The 14,318-nt window shown below is 45.8% G+C and overlaps 1 protein-coding gene across 5 annotated transcripts in view; it reads right to left on the bottom strand.

Annotated features, from left to right (window-relative positions):
- LOC137880637 (glutamate receptor-interacting protein 2-like) overlaps positions 1–14,318 on the bottom strand; it is a 161,688-nt gene that overhangs the window by 6,775 nt on the left and 140,595 nt on the right. For all 5 annotated transcript variants that reach the window (XM_068722110.1, XM_068722111.1, XM_068722112.1 and 2 more), the window contains exons 13-23: positions 13,605–13,750; positions 12,302–12,382; positions 10,635–10,698; positions 10,171–10,316; positions 9,327–9,471; positions 4,427–4,566; positions 3,789–3,983; positions 3,439–3,595; positions 2,193–2,307; positions 1,218–1,431; positions 829–1,055 (exon numbers count right to left, since the gene is read on the bottom strand). In XM_068722110.1, coding sequence (XP_068578211.1) covers positions 829–1,055; positions 1,218–1,431; positions 2,193–2,307; positions 3,439–3,595; positions 3,789–3,983; positions 4,427–4,566; positions 9,327–9,471; positions 10,171–10,316; positions 10,635–10,698; positions 12,302–12,382; positions 13,605–13,750 — 1,630 coding nt within the window. The remainder of the gene's footprint in view (positions 1–828; positions 1,056–1,217; positions 1,432–2,192; positions 2,308–3,438; positions 3,596–3,788; positions 3,984–4,426; positions 4,567–9,326; positions 9,472–10,170; positions 10,317–10,634; positions 10,699–12,301; positions 12,383–13,604; positions 13,751–14,318) is intronic.

Below are 14,318 nucleotides of genomic sequence, written 5' to 3'. Positions count from 1 at the left end.
TGTTGGCGAGCGGGCACGACCTCCAGAGAGAAGTGCGTAACGCTCTACAACAACACATTTTTGAGATTGTATGAATTTATCCTTTTCTTTAAGTAGAGAGAAATCCTCCTTTTCCTTGTAAGTTGACTGCATACCCAGCGTGGATGGTGCTTTCTGCATTGCTGTCTTGACAGACGGTGACAGGGATCTCTATGAGCTTTGTGATACGATGTGCTCCTGCTGCACGGTACTCATCCATGCCACATGCTTTACCGAGTTAAATTGAAATGCACAAAGAAGGCTCGACAGGGCGCTCTGAACAAGCGACCGCCGCTCGATACCATGCGATTGCAGGATAAATGCAAGACGGGAGGGTTTTTAAATGAATAATGCAGGCCAGATGTTTTGCTAAGAACTATGGATTAACAAAAAAAACTGAAAAGGCATTATTATATAATGCATGAATATTCTATGTTCTTTTAACGAGACACCATTTAGAGGCTGTAACATTTTTTGGCTGTTGGCCAATGAGCCCATCAGTAAAAGCGATTTAATGGAACTTTAATGTATCTTCTCCCCGAGGAGATCATTCCGGCCCTGAGCTGCAGAAGTTTGGGCGGACTCTTGAATGAGGTCATGATTGTGAATCCACAGGGTGAGGACATGTGGCCGCCAGCATAACCACTGTACATTCTTAATCTACAATCATACTGTATTACACAATATCTTTTTCCTTCACCCTCTACTCAAGCCCTCATTCTACTTCACATGATCCACATATAATCCAAGTCCTGAACCAGAACCGAAGCCCCGTCGTGACCGAGTCTTCGGACCGAGCTTTGAACTCACTTTGTGCAGCTCCAAAGGCGTCGGGGACAGGATCCCCTGCATCTCCTCTTTGATCCGACGGGACTCCCACGTCCTCTCCGACACTCTCAACGAGGCCTTCGTCTTGGGCTCGTGGTGCAGGAGGGGAGATTGGTTATCTTGGTGGATGTGGGCCCCGTGGTGCAGGTGGGCCTCGTGAAGCAGGTGGGCCTCGTGGTTAAAATGGGCCTCCTGGAGCAGGTGGACATCTGGGTGGAATGAAAGGATTAGTTTATTAATAACATGTAAACAGTATTACTACAAGGAGCCCTTCAATATACAGCAGCATGCTGGTACATACAGTTTCTTTTGACAGTCCTACATTAAGGGCTTGGGGAGACGAGCACTGGTCACATCCGCCATGGAATTACCTTGGTGGAGTTGGGCCTCTTCGTGCAAGTGGGCCTCCTCGTGCAGGTGGGCGCCCTGGTGGAGGTGTGTGCCCTGGTGGAGCAGGTTTCCCTGGTGCAGAAGAGAATTCCTCCGCAGCGGACTCATCCTGCTGTGGCTCAGCATGGACTCAGCTGGAGGCTTGTTGACACCGTCTACGCCCAGACTGATGGCCGTCCCTGTCATGATGGATGCCTGCACCAACCAAAGCACACACACACACACACACACACACACACACACACACACACTTAAACCTCAGCTAGTTTGAGAGTGATATGGTTTTTAAAAAGCATCACAGTCTTGTGATTTGATGAGTAATAAAACGGTTAATGGGTGTCGCTGCCATAGATTTGCTGTTTAATGTGCTGAAAAAAATCAAATAGATATAAACGTACATTCAAAGCCTACCATCACTGTACATGACAAAGTAGCCAGAGTTTGGCGATTTCGCCATCGCCATCTTGGATTATGGCCGTCGCCATCTTGGTTTTTTTTGCAACAGATGAACAGGGAGTGACCATAATTGGAATGCGGAGGAGTGACGTAGAGACGCCGTATACGTCTCTGGTAGATACAGCGACCTGTCAATCACTGTGTAGCCCCGCCCCTAAATCATCCCCTCTTTATGGTGTGTTTGACTCTAAATGGAGCATAATGTACTAAATGAACATCATGCTGTATTGAAGAAGACTGTAAACTAGAGATTGAGACCATAAACTCATGTTTACAATGTTTACTGAGGGAATAAATCAAGAGAGAAGTAGAGTCATTTTAGACTAGACTTCTATACAACCAGAGGAGTCGCCCCCTGGTGGACACTAGAGAGAATGCAGGTTTAAGACACTAACATAACCAACAGGTCATTTGTGGTCATTTCTGGGTTCAGCCAGAGTGTTGAAGAAAGCAAATGACTGCAGTTGAGGTTGGAGGCAGACGTTCGCACGCCGACTGACCTCGATCTCTCTGAGCAGTTCTGATTGGCCGCAGGTCTCCAGATCCTCAAGCGCCTGACACCAGAAGCTGTCGTCTGGATCCAGCAGAATACCGTCCGGTTGATGGCCAATAAACCTGTCGCGCACAAAAACAACAAAGTGAAATTAAATGAAGCTGCAAAACAAACAAGAACACACACACACACACACACACACACACACACACACACACACACACACACACACACACACACACACGTTTGGACAAACACTTTCTCTTCGAGTTGAATCTTGAATCTACTGCAGTCTGCACATCGAGGCAGGAGTCAATTGGGTCGCATTATCAACAAAGCCGACGTGAAAACAGAGCAATGCAAGAGCAGACCAAGGCTGTGCGTTCTGCTGTAATCCAACACGGGTAATCTTTTAACGCTGAATGTCCTTGACTGACAAGATTAATTCAGTTTCACTGCGCAGCTGACTTTTTTTTTCTCGCCTCATCCTTCCTCCCCATCTCTCCGCCCCCATTAGTGTTACATAACCCCAACCAATGCTGCTATCCTCACAAGGCTTAACCCCCTGACTCATCACCACACACACACACACACACACACACACACACACACACACACACACACACACACACACACACACACACACACACAGATACTGCTCAGTCAGTCTCGCTGGCTTCATGACTCAACCTCCGTGATGAAATATTCCACATCACTGGCAAACTCTCGGTGCCGATGTTGCCGATGTGCAATTGGTCAATCGACTAGAGGAGTCAATTATGTAACTGGCAAACATGCAGACCATTGTGTGTGGTGTGCCAGTGATTGGCCTCCATTCCATATGAAGGCAACCCAAACTAAAGCCTTGCCTATAATGTTAATGAGTTAGCGGATGTGAATAGCTAGTTTCTCGAAGCTTTTAGAACTAAAAAAAAAGATCTTTTCACATCATGAAATTAAATAATGGAACCATTACATACAGTCCATTTCGTCATTTTTTTAAAAAGTGTGCCCTTAAAGGAACATACCATTGGTTTTGTATGTTGTATGTTTGCTTATTCTTCAGATCACAGCTAACCATTTTGTTCCAGGCCTCCACTGGTTTCCATCCAGTCAAGTGACAACATAGAGCAACAGACTCTTAAAAGATGCTTGAGTTGTGTTCATGAAGGTTTTAAATTCAACAACGGTCAGTAGAGGTGTGAAGGACACACGTTTGGTGGGTAAAAAGGTAACCCTGAGGCCAGCCCTACCCTGGTGGTTTGTCCCAGTCATCCTCGCTGAAGCCCCCGTCACTGAAAGGGTAGTTCTTCCGGCGTCCAGGAGGTGGCGTGGTGCTGCGCTGCTGCTTGGCGCTACGCCACTCATGGGGATGGAGGGCGATGCCAGCGGCCTGGTGGTTGTATGTGCCTGCAGGAGGGAGTGACGGTGCTCATTTACCGTCTATAGATACGCCCATGTGGTATTCTAGACAGAACTATTTGGATTTGTGCGTTTTCTTTGGAGGCAGAATTATGCATCGTCTTCCAACTTTTAGTAGAGCTCAGTACGTTTTGCAGTATACGGCCATGTTGGCATTTCACCGTGTTAATCTAAAGCTTACCCTGGCTGCCGTAGCCGGCGTCCAACCCTGAGCCGTCCCAAGACTCCATGGCCGAGTCCACGCTGGGTATGGTGGTGGAGTAGAGCTCTGACAGCTTGTTGGTCTGTTGGCTGTCCGTCAAATCGTCCTCCTCGGGGTCGCTGAGCTCATTCTCTGTTGTGTCCTCTGCCTCTGCTGCTTTCCTCTCCTCTACGTCTACGGGATAAGAAGTTGGAGTTAGGTTTGTCCATTAAAATGAGCATCAAACAACAAAGCAGGGCTGTAGTCAAGGCCAACTTAATCAAGTTCAAGTCATGTCCAAGTCCAGGTCCAGTCGAGTCTAAATCAAGACCAAGTCCAGAGCAAATCGAGTCCTGTTCAAGACCCTGAAAGGCAAACGTGTCCTTCCGAAGCTAATGTAGTGATTCAGGAGTTAGGGTGGACAGAAATGATCCATAAACACTATTGATCAATCTTCTAACATCTAATCAATGCATAGAGTTTAAGAGTTCTACAGCCCTGCAGACACGGCTGAATGCAAGTCAGCTCCAAAACCATCGACTTCAGGTCAGAGGCTTTGCCGATCGTTGTGAGGATAAGGCACCAAGAAAACGCAAACCATAACGATCAACGTTACCGTCAGCAGCTTTCATACATACTGTCGAGCTGTTTCTTTATCTTCAGGGTGACCGTCTCTCCAGCCATCTGCAGCAGGTGGATCGCCTCACTCAGGGGCTTTCCTTTCAAACTGACGCTGTTGATGGCCAGGATCCGATCGCCCACATGAATAGCCCCCGTCCTGGACGGACACACACACACACACACACAAACACACACATCGGTAGGTAAGAGGCCACACACAGACGCAGACAAAGTTAAATTAATCAACATGATTCATCTTGAAACCATAGTTTATATCAGCTCCAAAGAGATGGCATCAATAGTAAATTGCTATCCAGCTAATTTTGTGCTGTTCGTACAAATCCATCCATCCATCCATCCATCCATCCATCCATCCATCCATCTTCTTTCTGCTTATCCGGAGTCGGATCGTGGGGGCAGCAGGCTTAGCAGCTCTCCCTGGGGAACTCTGAGGCGATCCTAAGCCAGACAAGATATATAATCTCTCCAGCGTGTTCTGGGTCTACCCTCCGGCCTCTCACCAGTTGGACCTCTAAAACCTCTAAAGGGAGCCGTCCAGGCGGCACCCTTATCAGATGTTGAACCACCTCCGCCGACGCCCCTTTTGGAAAAGGAGCAGCAAGCTCCACTCCGAGCTCCCTTTGAATGTCCGAGGCTCGGAGGATGAGCCCTGCCGCCGCTGTGAAGGAAGCTCATTGAAGCTCGAGTCCGCAATCTCAGTCTTTTGGTCGCTAACGCTCAAGACCAGAGGCGATGGGGTGGAACAAGATCTTATGTAAGTCAGACTTCAAGTACCTCGGCTCTTGCTCACCAGCGAGGGTAAAACGGAGCAGACAGATTCTGCCTTTTTTGTAATTGGTGTGAGCTGAACCTTTGACGTTTTAGAAAAACCTTTTCAACGTTGAAAACAGGACCATGATGATTAGCTGCAGGGCCCAGTGTTGGATACAAAATGCATGCAGACGCACACAAGGCCTCAGCGCCGCAGACACACTGTCACTGGTCAGATTTGGGTTCAGGAATTTAAGTTATGACGTGTTGACTAATTTAGGGAACAACAGAGCGACTCTGGAATGAGTAACAACGACTCTGTTGACTCCCACTATCACTGGGCCGCTGCATCAAACCTAGTGTAAAATGTAAAGCAGGCCTTTATCATGCGGCCTTCATTGATAGAGGTATTATTCATTTTGATGTCGTATCTCATACACGCTCAAGGACCCATACGTCACATGGACATGCGTAAGAGATTAAAGTCGTTTTTCGTGAGCCACACAGACGCTGAGACGTCGATCTCCTGTGTCAAGCTGAGCCTCGTTTATTTATAGAGTGCTTTCAGCCAACAGGTCGGAGGCAAAGTGCTTTCATCGACAACAGTTTAGAACAGGAAATAGAACAACTGCATGCCAAACTCCAAAGGAATGGAGGTCACAGAGTGTGTTTCTGTGGAAGTGTGGCGGGGACGAGCAGTAACCCGCCAATCCTCTGGGTATAACACGTGAGCCGGGCTATAAGAGCCGACATTTCATCGTGAAATAAGTGTCGCGTGGCGGACTGGAAGCTGAGGTCACCGGCGGATGCTCGTGAAAGCCATTGTGTCTGTTTCGGCCTCGTTACTGCGGACGCCGCGTCGTGTTTCACCCGTCATCCCTCCGTGTCACATGGCACCTGCTGCTGCACACTCAGCTGCTGGCGGGGAATCCCTCTATTTATTGCTTCTATTATTTCTCCTCATGAGGTTTTTGGCCCCACTGCTTGTGGAGGACCAAATAAGGCAACGCACTGTACACCTGCATACCGTTCCACACACACACGAATGGGATTGACAGCTCTAACTTGTTCTCGATAGACTCTGTTATTGCTCTCCGCCAAGATAATCATGGAATCTGTGGCATGTGTGTGTGATTGAGTGTGCCCCTCTGTGTCTGTCCACAGCTAAATCCACAATCTGCTGCCGCAAACTGAGTAACATTGTTTGGAGCCCGGTCATGGCTGCGAGCTCAAGGACCTCTTGTGGTTTGCGGTGACTAACACCTTCTCAAAATAACTTTTATTGCCTGCTGACTCCTCACTCGCTACGCTTAAGCGATGATACGGCCGATGTGCATTGACACAGTGAAAACTTTGTTTGCCCCCCTCTATTGTTTTGGACGTTGTGTTTGGCTAACAGATAACCGCCAATGGAACGACCAGTACTCAGACTGTTACCTTGAATACTTGAAGAAAACATTTTTTTCTGCATGCTTCTACGGTAAATAGAGTAACTCGATTAATTGCATTGTTATGTGCAAAATTGAATAATGAATTAAAAAGTAGTGTATTGCGCACTTTTATTTTAAAAGTACTGCAATATGAACAAAAGTGCAAGTTGTTTAAAGTTGCAAACACTTTAAACAAATCAGGTTCTTTTTAACAGCAGTATTCTATTTACACTCTGACGCTGGAGATGTAAGGGGCGTGTTCAAAAGGCAGATGTCTCGCAGCAGCGATCATATTTTTAAGTGTGTGACTTTATTTAAACGTTCCACTGTTGTGCAACATGAATACAATGTTCCACACGTTTCATCAAAATGTGTGTCTTCTGTCTTCATACAGTCAGAGCACGTGAACGCAGCTCCCACTGTTCATCAACATAATGCACCGTAACTCAGAGGCGACGACGATTACCCGGCGATGTCCGGTAGTCTCCGGTGAGAGCGACTCTTTAATACGCTCATACGTGTCGTCATTCGTTGCGATCCTAAAGGTGCGTTCACACCAAACGCGACGTGAACGCACCTCGAGAACGTTCCTCAGACCGACGTCTTCTCAACACTAGTCGTCCTGCAGTTTGTATCTCTCCACTTCTCTGTGGCGTCTGTTAGCTTGTCTTTAGTTTATCTCTACTTTTCCACACGCTGCATCAACGTAGTGATGAAGACTCCTCCACACGCTGCATCAACATAGTGATGAAGACTCCTCCACCGCTGCCAGTGAGCAACGGACTTTCAAAATAATAATAAAAAAAAACTGCCTTAATTAATTAACGCGATAATAACGCGTTAACTTGCCCAGCACTACTTAAACCACTTCCACATGAAAGGGTTGTTTTAAAAGTAAGGTTTTTATATTTGCAGATGTTTTAATATAGTTTTGCTCTTGTTAAACACATTTACTTCTAATTCATACAGACTTTTCTCAGTTCTTTGATTCTTAGTTCATCATGGAGGTGTGTGAATACACTTTTCTTTAAGAATTCCAGTGTTCCAGGTGATTACTGAATCAAATGGTTCATTCTGTGGGTAAAGCACTCCAGACTGCTCTAACTGTAGAGCACACGTGTGAAAATACATCGGTTGTCTGAAACGGATTACAAAAAAAATATCTCTGGCTCCACAGTCTGCCAAAAGCCCTGGAAACAGACGTGAATATGTCCTCCATGTGAACAGACCCCCCCCCCCCCCCCCCCTCCTAACGAGGCACTGTGAAACCCGATATTGTGGGAAGGTGGGTCCAACGTCCCAAAAAAAGACGTCGAGAGTGTTTCTAGGAATCGCATGTGTTCACTTCTCTAAATATAAAGCGTTGACACAACAGACCGACGGAGATTAAGTGGGTTTTTTTATGCTGAACATAAGACACAATAAACGTGTTTAGCACCGTTTCAAATCCACATGATAGAACACGTTGTATTTGACGGGACAAACTGTTCCTTATCGCTGCCAGCACAAAGAACATTGTGAGTCCACCCATAGGATATCCTTTGTAAGCTGCAGGTGAGTCATTCCACTTGGTGTCAGTCGGGGAATGAGTTCTCACTCCGGCTCATCGCTGCCACCGATGGAGCACAACGTTATAAAAAGGCACATATTACAGCGGTCATCCGTACGGATTTATTACACTCAATGCGTGTGAAGTGGATAAAAAGTTAGTTTTATGCATTGTTTGCCTCGTTCTAGGAAGCAGGAGTGGAAATGAGTCATCCTCAACGTTTGTTCTGTTGTGATTTCACAACAATGAAGACAGTTGGAGAACAATTAGAAAACTAAAACAGGCTCTACAGGAGCAAATGATGTGCATTTGATATGACGTTTAGCTATTCCATTATCAACGGAAGAAGTGCGTACTGCTGAAGACGCCCCCCGGACCTCCGTTTAGGTTTGAGCTGAGCACCTCAGGAAGTTAGTGAAGTAAGTGAAATGTATTTATGAAGCGCCTCTCACAGACATGAGGGCCAAGAGTTTACATTTAAGACGACAAAAACAGAAAGTAGACAGTTGAAACATGGCATGAAAGCAGGCCGAGGACATGAGTATTAAACAAACGGCGGTCTGAACTGAGCAGAACGTCTGTTTGATACTAAACCTGCAAATCAATTACTGTGGTTATCACATCGTGACTGTGAACCAATGAGAGGTTTAATATTCACATGTTTCTACAGTCACTAAACCAGGAGATCTACTCATGAATAGAGTACAGTACAATAAAGGTCCTGAAACGATGTCTTAACTCTACTCTTCATGTGTTAAAGTGCACCACAGAACGACGCCATAATAGAGTTCAAGTGGTTTACTTTTCTCCAGAGTTAGTAGTCACGTAACCTTTAGCGGTCTTATTCTGTCTTCGCACTGTGAGCGACGCAGCAACAGACTACGAATCATTTGCAATGACAGGAAGTACGGGATGTTTTCAGCGCTCCAATGAAACGTAAACCCACCGTCACATCCCAGCGCTGTTTGCTGTGCTTCACTCGCAGGGTGAAGAGGGCATCGGTTGTGTTTTGTGCTACGTTGTGCTGGTACTGAAGCAACGTGTTGAAACGTGTGCACAAAGCTGCAGAGCCTCTCTGTGATGCTTCAAACTAGATTCCCAAGAAAAAGAAAGAAAAGTGTGTGTGTGTGTGTGTGTGTGTGTGTGTGTGTGAGAGAGAGCTTGTACCTCTCAGCCAGGCCTCTCTTGGTCAGGCCGGATATGGTGATGGGGTCAAAGGGCTCCTCGGTGCCTGAGATGGTGATACCCAGAGGGCCTCCGTACCGCTTCAGCTCCACCGTGTAGATGATGCTGCCCGACGTCTCCTGCTCATCTGATGCACACAAGGACGCACACGTGTTACTGCATTGTTTCAACTCCAACGAGTACATGTTACGCACACACACGCACACACACACACACACACACACACACACACACACACACACACACTAAAAGCTCTTCAGTTCACTCGGTGGTACTGCATCACGTGTGAAATGCACAATGCTTCTTTCCAGAAGTAGGTCAAAAACTCTTCTCGAGACAACAATTGGAGAGGAAGACACAGTTTCCATGGTAACTGGGCAAAAGACAGCCTTGTCATTGCGCAGCACCAACACATAATCTAACACATTAATGTGGCCCTGTGTGTGTGTGTGTGTGTGTGTGTGTGTGTGTGTGTGTGTGTGTGTGTGTGATCACATCATCTGAGTCATAATCTAGCGCGATTACACAATCCGTCCTGTATTAACAAGTCTGGATCTCTCCTCCATCAATCATTGTTGATCAAACAGATCCAAGATGTCGGCTGTTGAATGACACATTAAGTAAAGCTGCTGGACCCACTTTTCCAGTAGTTTCTGTTTCTCCACTGGGATCAGTAGAAGTTCATCTTTCAGTGTTTGACACATCAAAGCTGCACCAGGAGTCCAGCAGTTGTGGACAACAGCAGCACCTTGTGGTTAAGAACTGCTGTTGCGTCTCCTTAAAAATGTGCAGCGCTTCGTCCCTCATGCTACGTTCTCATTCGTACCCGAGTTGTCTTCATCTTTGCGTATCTTTAGCTTCACCAGCTCCTCGCTCTGCTGCAGGATCTGCTCCGCGTCGTCTCTGGAGCAGTTCTCCAGACGGATGTTGTCGATGGCCAGCAGCTTGTCACCGGGCTCCAGAGTCCCTGTTCTGAAGGAGAGAACGAGGGAGAGAGAGGGGGAGGGAGGGGAGGAGAGAGGGAGAGAGAGAGACAGAGACAGATAGAGAGAAAGACAGAGACAGATAGAGAGAGCGAGAGACAGAGAGACCATCAGCTTCGGTTGGTTGTCCTTCGCCAGAGTTCTGCCAAACTGTCCTCGCAGAGCGATAGCAGCAGTTAGAATAGAATAATAGATCCGTATTGTGATACATGATACATATATGTGATGGATATGATGCGTGTCGTATTCTTTATTGTTACACGGCGGAACATTAAAAAACGTCAGAAGAGAGGAAGACGAGGACTACCTGTGGGCCATGCTGCCCTTCTTGATGTCAGAGATGATGAGCGGCTCTCCTTGCTTCTTACTGGCTGTGGAGGAAAAACGACGTCACACTACGCATCAGAAGCAACACACTACGTCTGCTATCAATGATCACGAGAACAACAATATCACAACAGGAACATTACGTCACACAACGCGCCGAACAACATCATTTAATCCATTTCATATTTGTCTTGAGATAAAGGAAGAAAGGTTACATCTATTTAATCTACATTAAATGTAGGTGCACTCTTCACAAATCTAAAACTCATGATGAGGTTTTCCAATTGGTCCCGTTGTCAGACCGCCTCGTGTGTGTTGTTGTTGTAGTTGTTGTTGCGCTGTGAGTCTTCTCGTGTTCTGCAGTGAACACTCACATCCAGAAGGTGGCAGCGTTGCACCGTTCTCTGTCTCAGAGTCATTCATACAGTAGCATTCAAAATGATCATCCCTTCTTTTTTTAGGTCATATGAATGCAGTTTGATGCATCTTAACAAAATCTCAACCCCACAAGTATCTGTGAAGGTTTTGTGTGTCTGTCGTCGTTCTACAGAGATCTGTATTTGGTGTAAACTCTCTTCAGACCAAAGCAGCCTGTGTACAATCTTAAAATGTACTATTGTGTCTTTTCCACAAAGGTGAAGACACGTGCATCTCATCTGAAGTGGTCCGCGATGTGTCCACAGAAAGAGTCTCCTCCCCTTGTCTGTCGGAGCGTGTCGGGGTTCTAGATCGTGAGATCATCAATAATCAGGAATTATGATAAGCAGGAACGGAGCTCCAAAACCACGTGTCGGTAAATCATTTTGAGGTACTTGTACTTCACTTGTATTCATTGTACTTTCATACTTACTATCAGTAACTATTAATACAAAATACAACCAATGAATGCTTTATGATGTATTTTTATAGATAAATCCAAAACAATCCTTTAACATTAAAGCGTTAAAATATAAAAGTAGAAAATATAATACATATTATTCTGAAATAGGCCGCTCTGCGTAATGACTACTTTTACTTTTGGTGCGTAAAGTTTATTTTAATTCTAATACTTTTATTTCAGTAAAGTGTTGAAAAGAGAAACCTGAGAGTGTCACATTCTACATCTTTGTAGTACTTACTGATGTACTTTTCTGTCTTTATCGGCCCCTAAATCTAACTTCCTGTGAAGACTGATGTTTATTGAAAAAAAAAAAATATATATATACGTATATATACACATATATATATATACATATATATAATATATATATGTATATATATATACACATATATATACATATATATAGAACATATACATGTTCTAGGACAAAGAGGTCTGTAGAACATCAGATCTTCAGAGCACTGACCAAGCTTTGACGCATTGAGGTCAGAATGTTGGGCACTGATGTTGAGGTGGACTCAGTCAAGATCTTCCACTCCAAACTGGGAAAACTCAGACCACAAGATGATAAACGTGCACGTTAACGTGAACGTTTGTCCACATACTTCCTGCCCAGATGTTATCAGGCCAGTGCCTTGAGATGAGTGTCATCAGATTGAAAAAGAGAAGTGTGTGTTCTGGTATGTGTACCGTATGCTTGTGTGTGTGTGTGTGTGTGTGTGTGTGTGTGTGTGTGTGTGTGTGTGTGTGTGTGTGTGTGTTCTTACCACTGATGGTGAGTCCCAGCTCCACTCCTCTTTTCTTGGGCAGTTTGACATGGAATGTACCACTACTAGGCACCACTGACTCTGTGACACAAAAACACAAGCAGAAAACACATTATTATTTAAAGGAAGAAACACAAATACGTCTTTTCATCCCGCTTAACATTTGTAAGTACGAGGCATTGAGCTCTCTGCTGAACTGCTCTTCTCCGGGGCTGAACGGCAAGAGTCACGATACTAACTCCACCGGTAAAACAACTCTCCATTCAGGCCTCAACACAGCGGCTTTCTAACAAAGCTCCACAACTTCAGGACACCGTGAACTCTCCGAGAAGCTCTCGTCACTCACTGACGCCGCTGACGTGAACATTGAGGTCTTCCATGAACGTCAAGGTCTTCCATGGATGTCGAGGTCTGCCATGAACGTCGAGGTCTTCCATGGACGTCGAGGTCTTCCATGGACGTCGAGGTCTTCCATGAACGTCGAGGTCTTCCACGGACGGGGTTGTGCCTCACGGTAAGTTGATTCCATTCACGGCCGCTGTACTTATTTTAACTGGAGCGATAGTTCCGCTTGGGAATTGGCTGCGTCAGCGTTCGGAGTTAATGGCAGGGTAAGAAATCATTCTAATTTTTCTTCTTCTTCTGTTTATAGAATAAATGCTAATTTCATAATTACTTCTGGCTCATTAAGTGATGCAACATTATGAAAGGCAACACCGAAGACAGTGGGGAAAAAAAACAAAACACGATTTATAACCGCAGAGCTCCAATCAAGTCCAATGACACCAAGTGTCTCATGGAGTGATGATGAAGTAGAATGAATAGTTTGCACACAACCAAACGTACTTATAATGGTTACTGGTTTAGTAAACAGGCCTAAAGTTACTTTGCAAATTTGACTGTTCTTTACCGTAGCGATTAGAATACAGGACGCTATAACACGTGATGGCTGTGACATCATGTGGTCATGCCCTGCACTGAAGAGCTGTAATCACTCTGTCCACCGCTGTCTGCACCGACACACAAAAAGCTCTCCGTTTAACGAGCTGAGTTTGACCGGTTCATGTCTATTACTGCATTCTGACTGCTGAAATAAATTATATACATTAGACGCTCAATTATGCTCCACGACATGCTGTACTGGACCTGAGCTCCGGTAGAACCACGCTGTAGCGATACAGAGAAGTGATTTGGTCTAAGTGTATTTCCTGTCGGCTAAAGCGTCAACGACCATCAACGACAGGAAATACAAAGTTTGGAAAGAATCCGTGAACGTGGTGAACTTTGGGTTGACTTCACAAACCTGCCACGTCGAACTCTATCTCCAGCGAGACCTTGTTGGTCAGCGCCGCGTCCCGGAGCAGCTGATTGGCCTCCTCCAGGGTTCCGTCTTCCGTGGGGATCCCGTTGATTGACAGGAGGCGGTCTCCAACCTGCAGCAGGCCACACCTGCAACAGGAGATGGAGTCAGATGGATTGGAAACATTTGATGTTTACCATCTATATACGTCATTATGTCTTACAGAGTCAGCAAAACCTGCACCGTAGCTGGTTGGACGAGGAACTGCTTGGAGACTCAAATTTAGGTTCAACCAAGTTATTGGTTATTGAGAGAGAGAGAGAGAGAGAGAGAGAGAGAGAGAGAGAGAGAGAGAGAGAGAGAGAGAGAGAGAGAGAGAGAGAGAGAGAGAGAGAGAGAGAGAGAGAGGCAGAGAAAGAGAGAGAGAGAGACAGAGACAGAGACAGAGACAGAGAGAGAGAGAGAGAGGGAGAGAGACAGAGAAAGAGAGAGAGAGACACAGAGAGAGAGAGAGAGAGAGAGAGAGAGAGAGAGAGAGAGAGAGACAGACAGAGAGAGAGACACACAGAGACAGAGAGAGAGAGAGACAGAGAGAGAGAGAGAGAGAGAGAGAGAGATGGGATAACAACCAAGTTATTTTGCATCTCTTAAAACAAAGCAGTCTTTATCAAGCGGGGATATCCCTCAAAGGGTTCTAACAGACCCTGGGAAAGGCAG

This window comes from Cebidichthys violaceus, unplaced genomic scaffold, assembly GCF_023349555.1.
Source record: "Cebidichthys violaceus isolate CVI_PGR_0920_01 unplaced genomic scaffold, fCebVio1.0.p SCAF_29, whole genome shotgun sequence".
Lineage (NCBI taxonomy): Eukaryota > Metazoa > Chordata > Actinopteri > Perciformes > Stichaeidae > Cebidichthys > Cebidichthys violaceus.
Note: the sequence above shows the minus strand (reverse complement) of the source record. Positions and strands in the feature narration are given on the sequence as shown.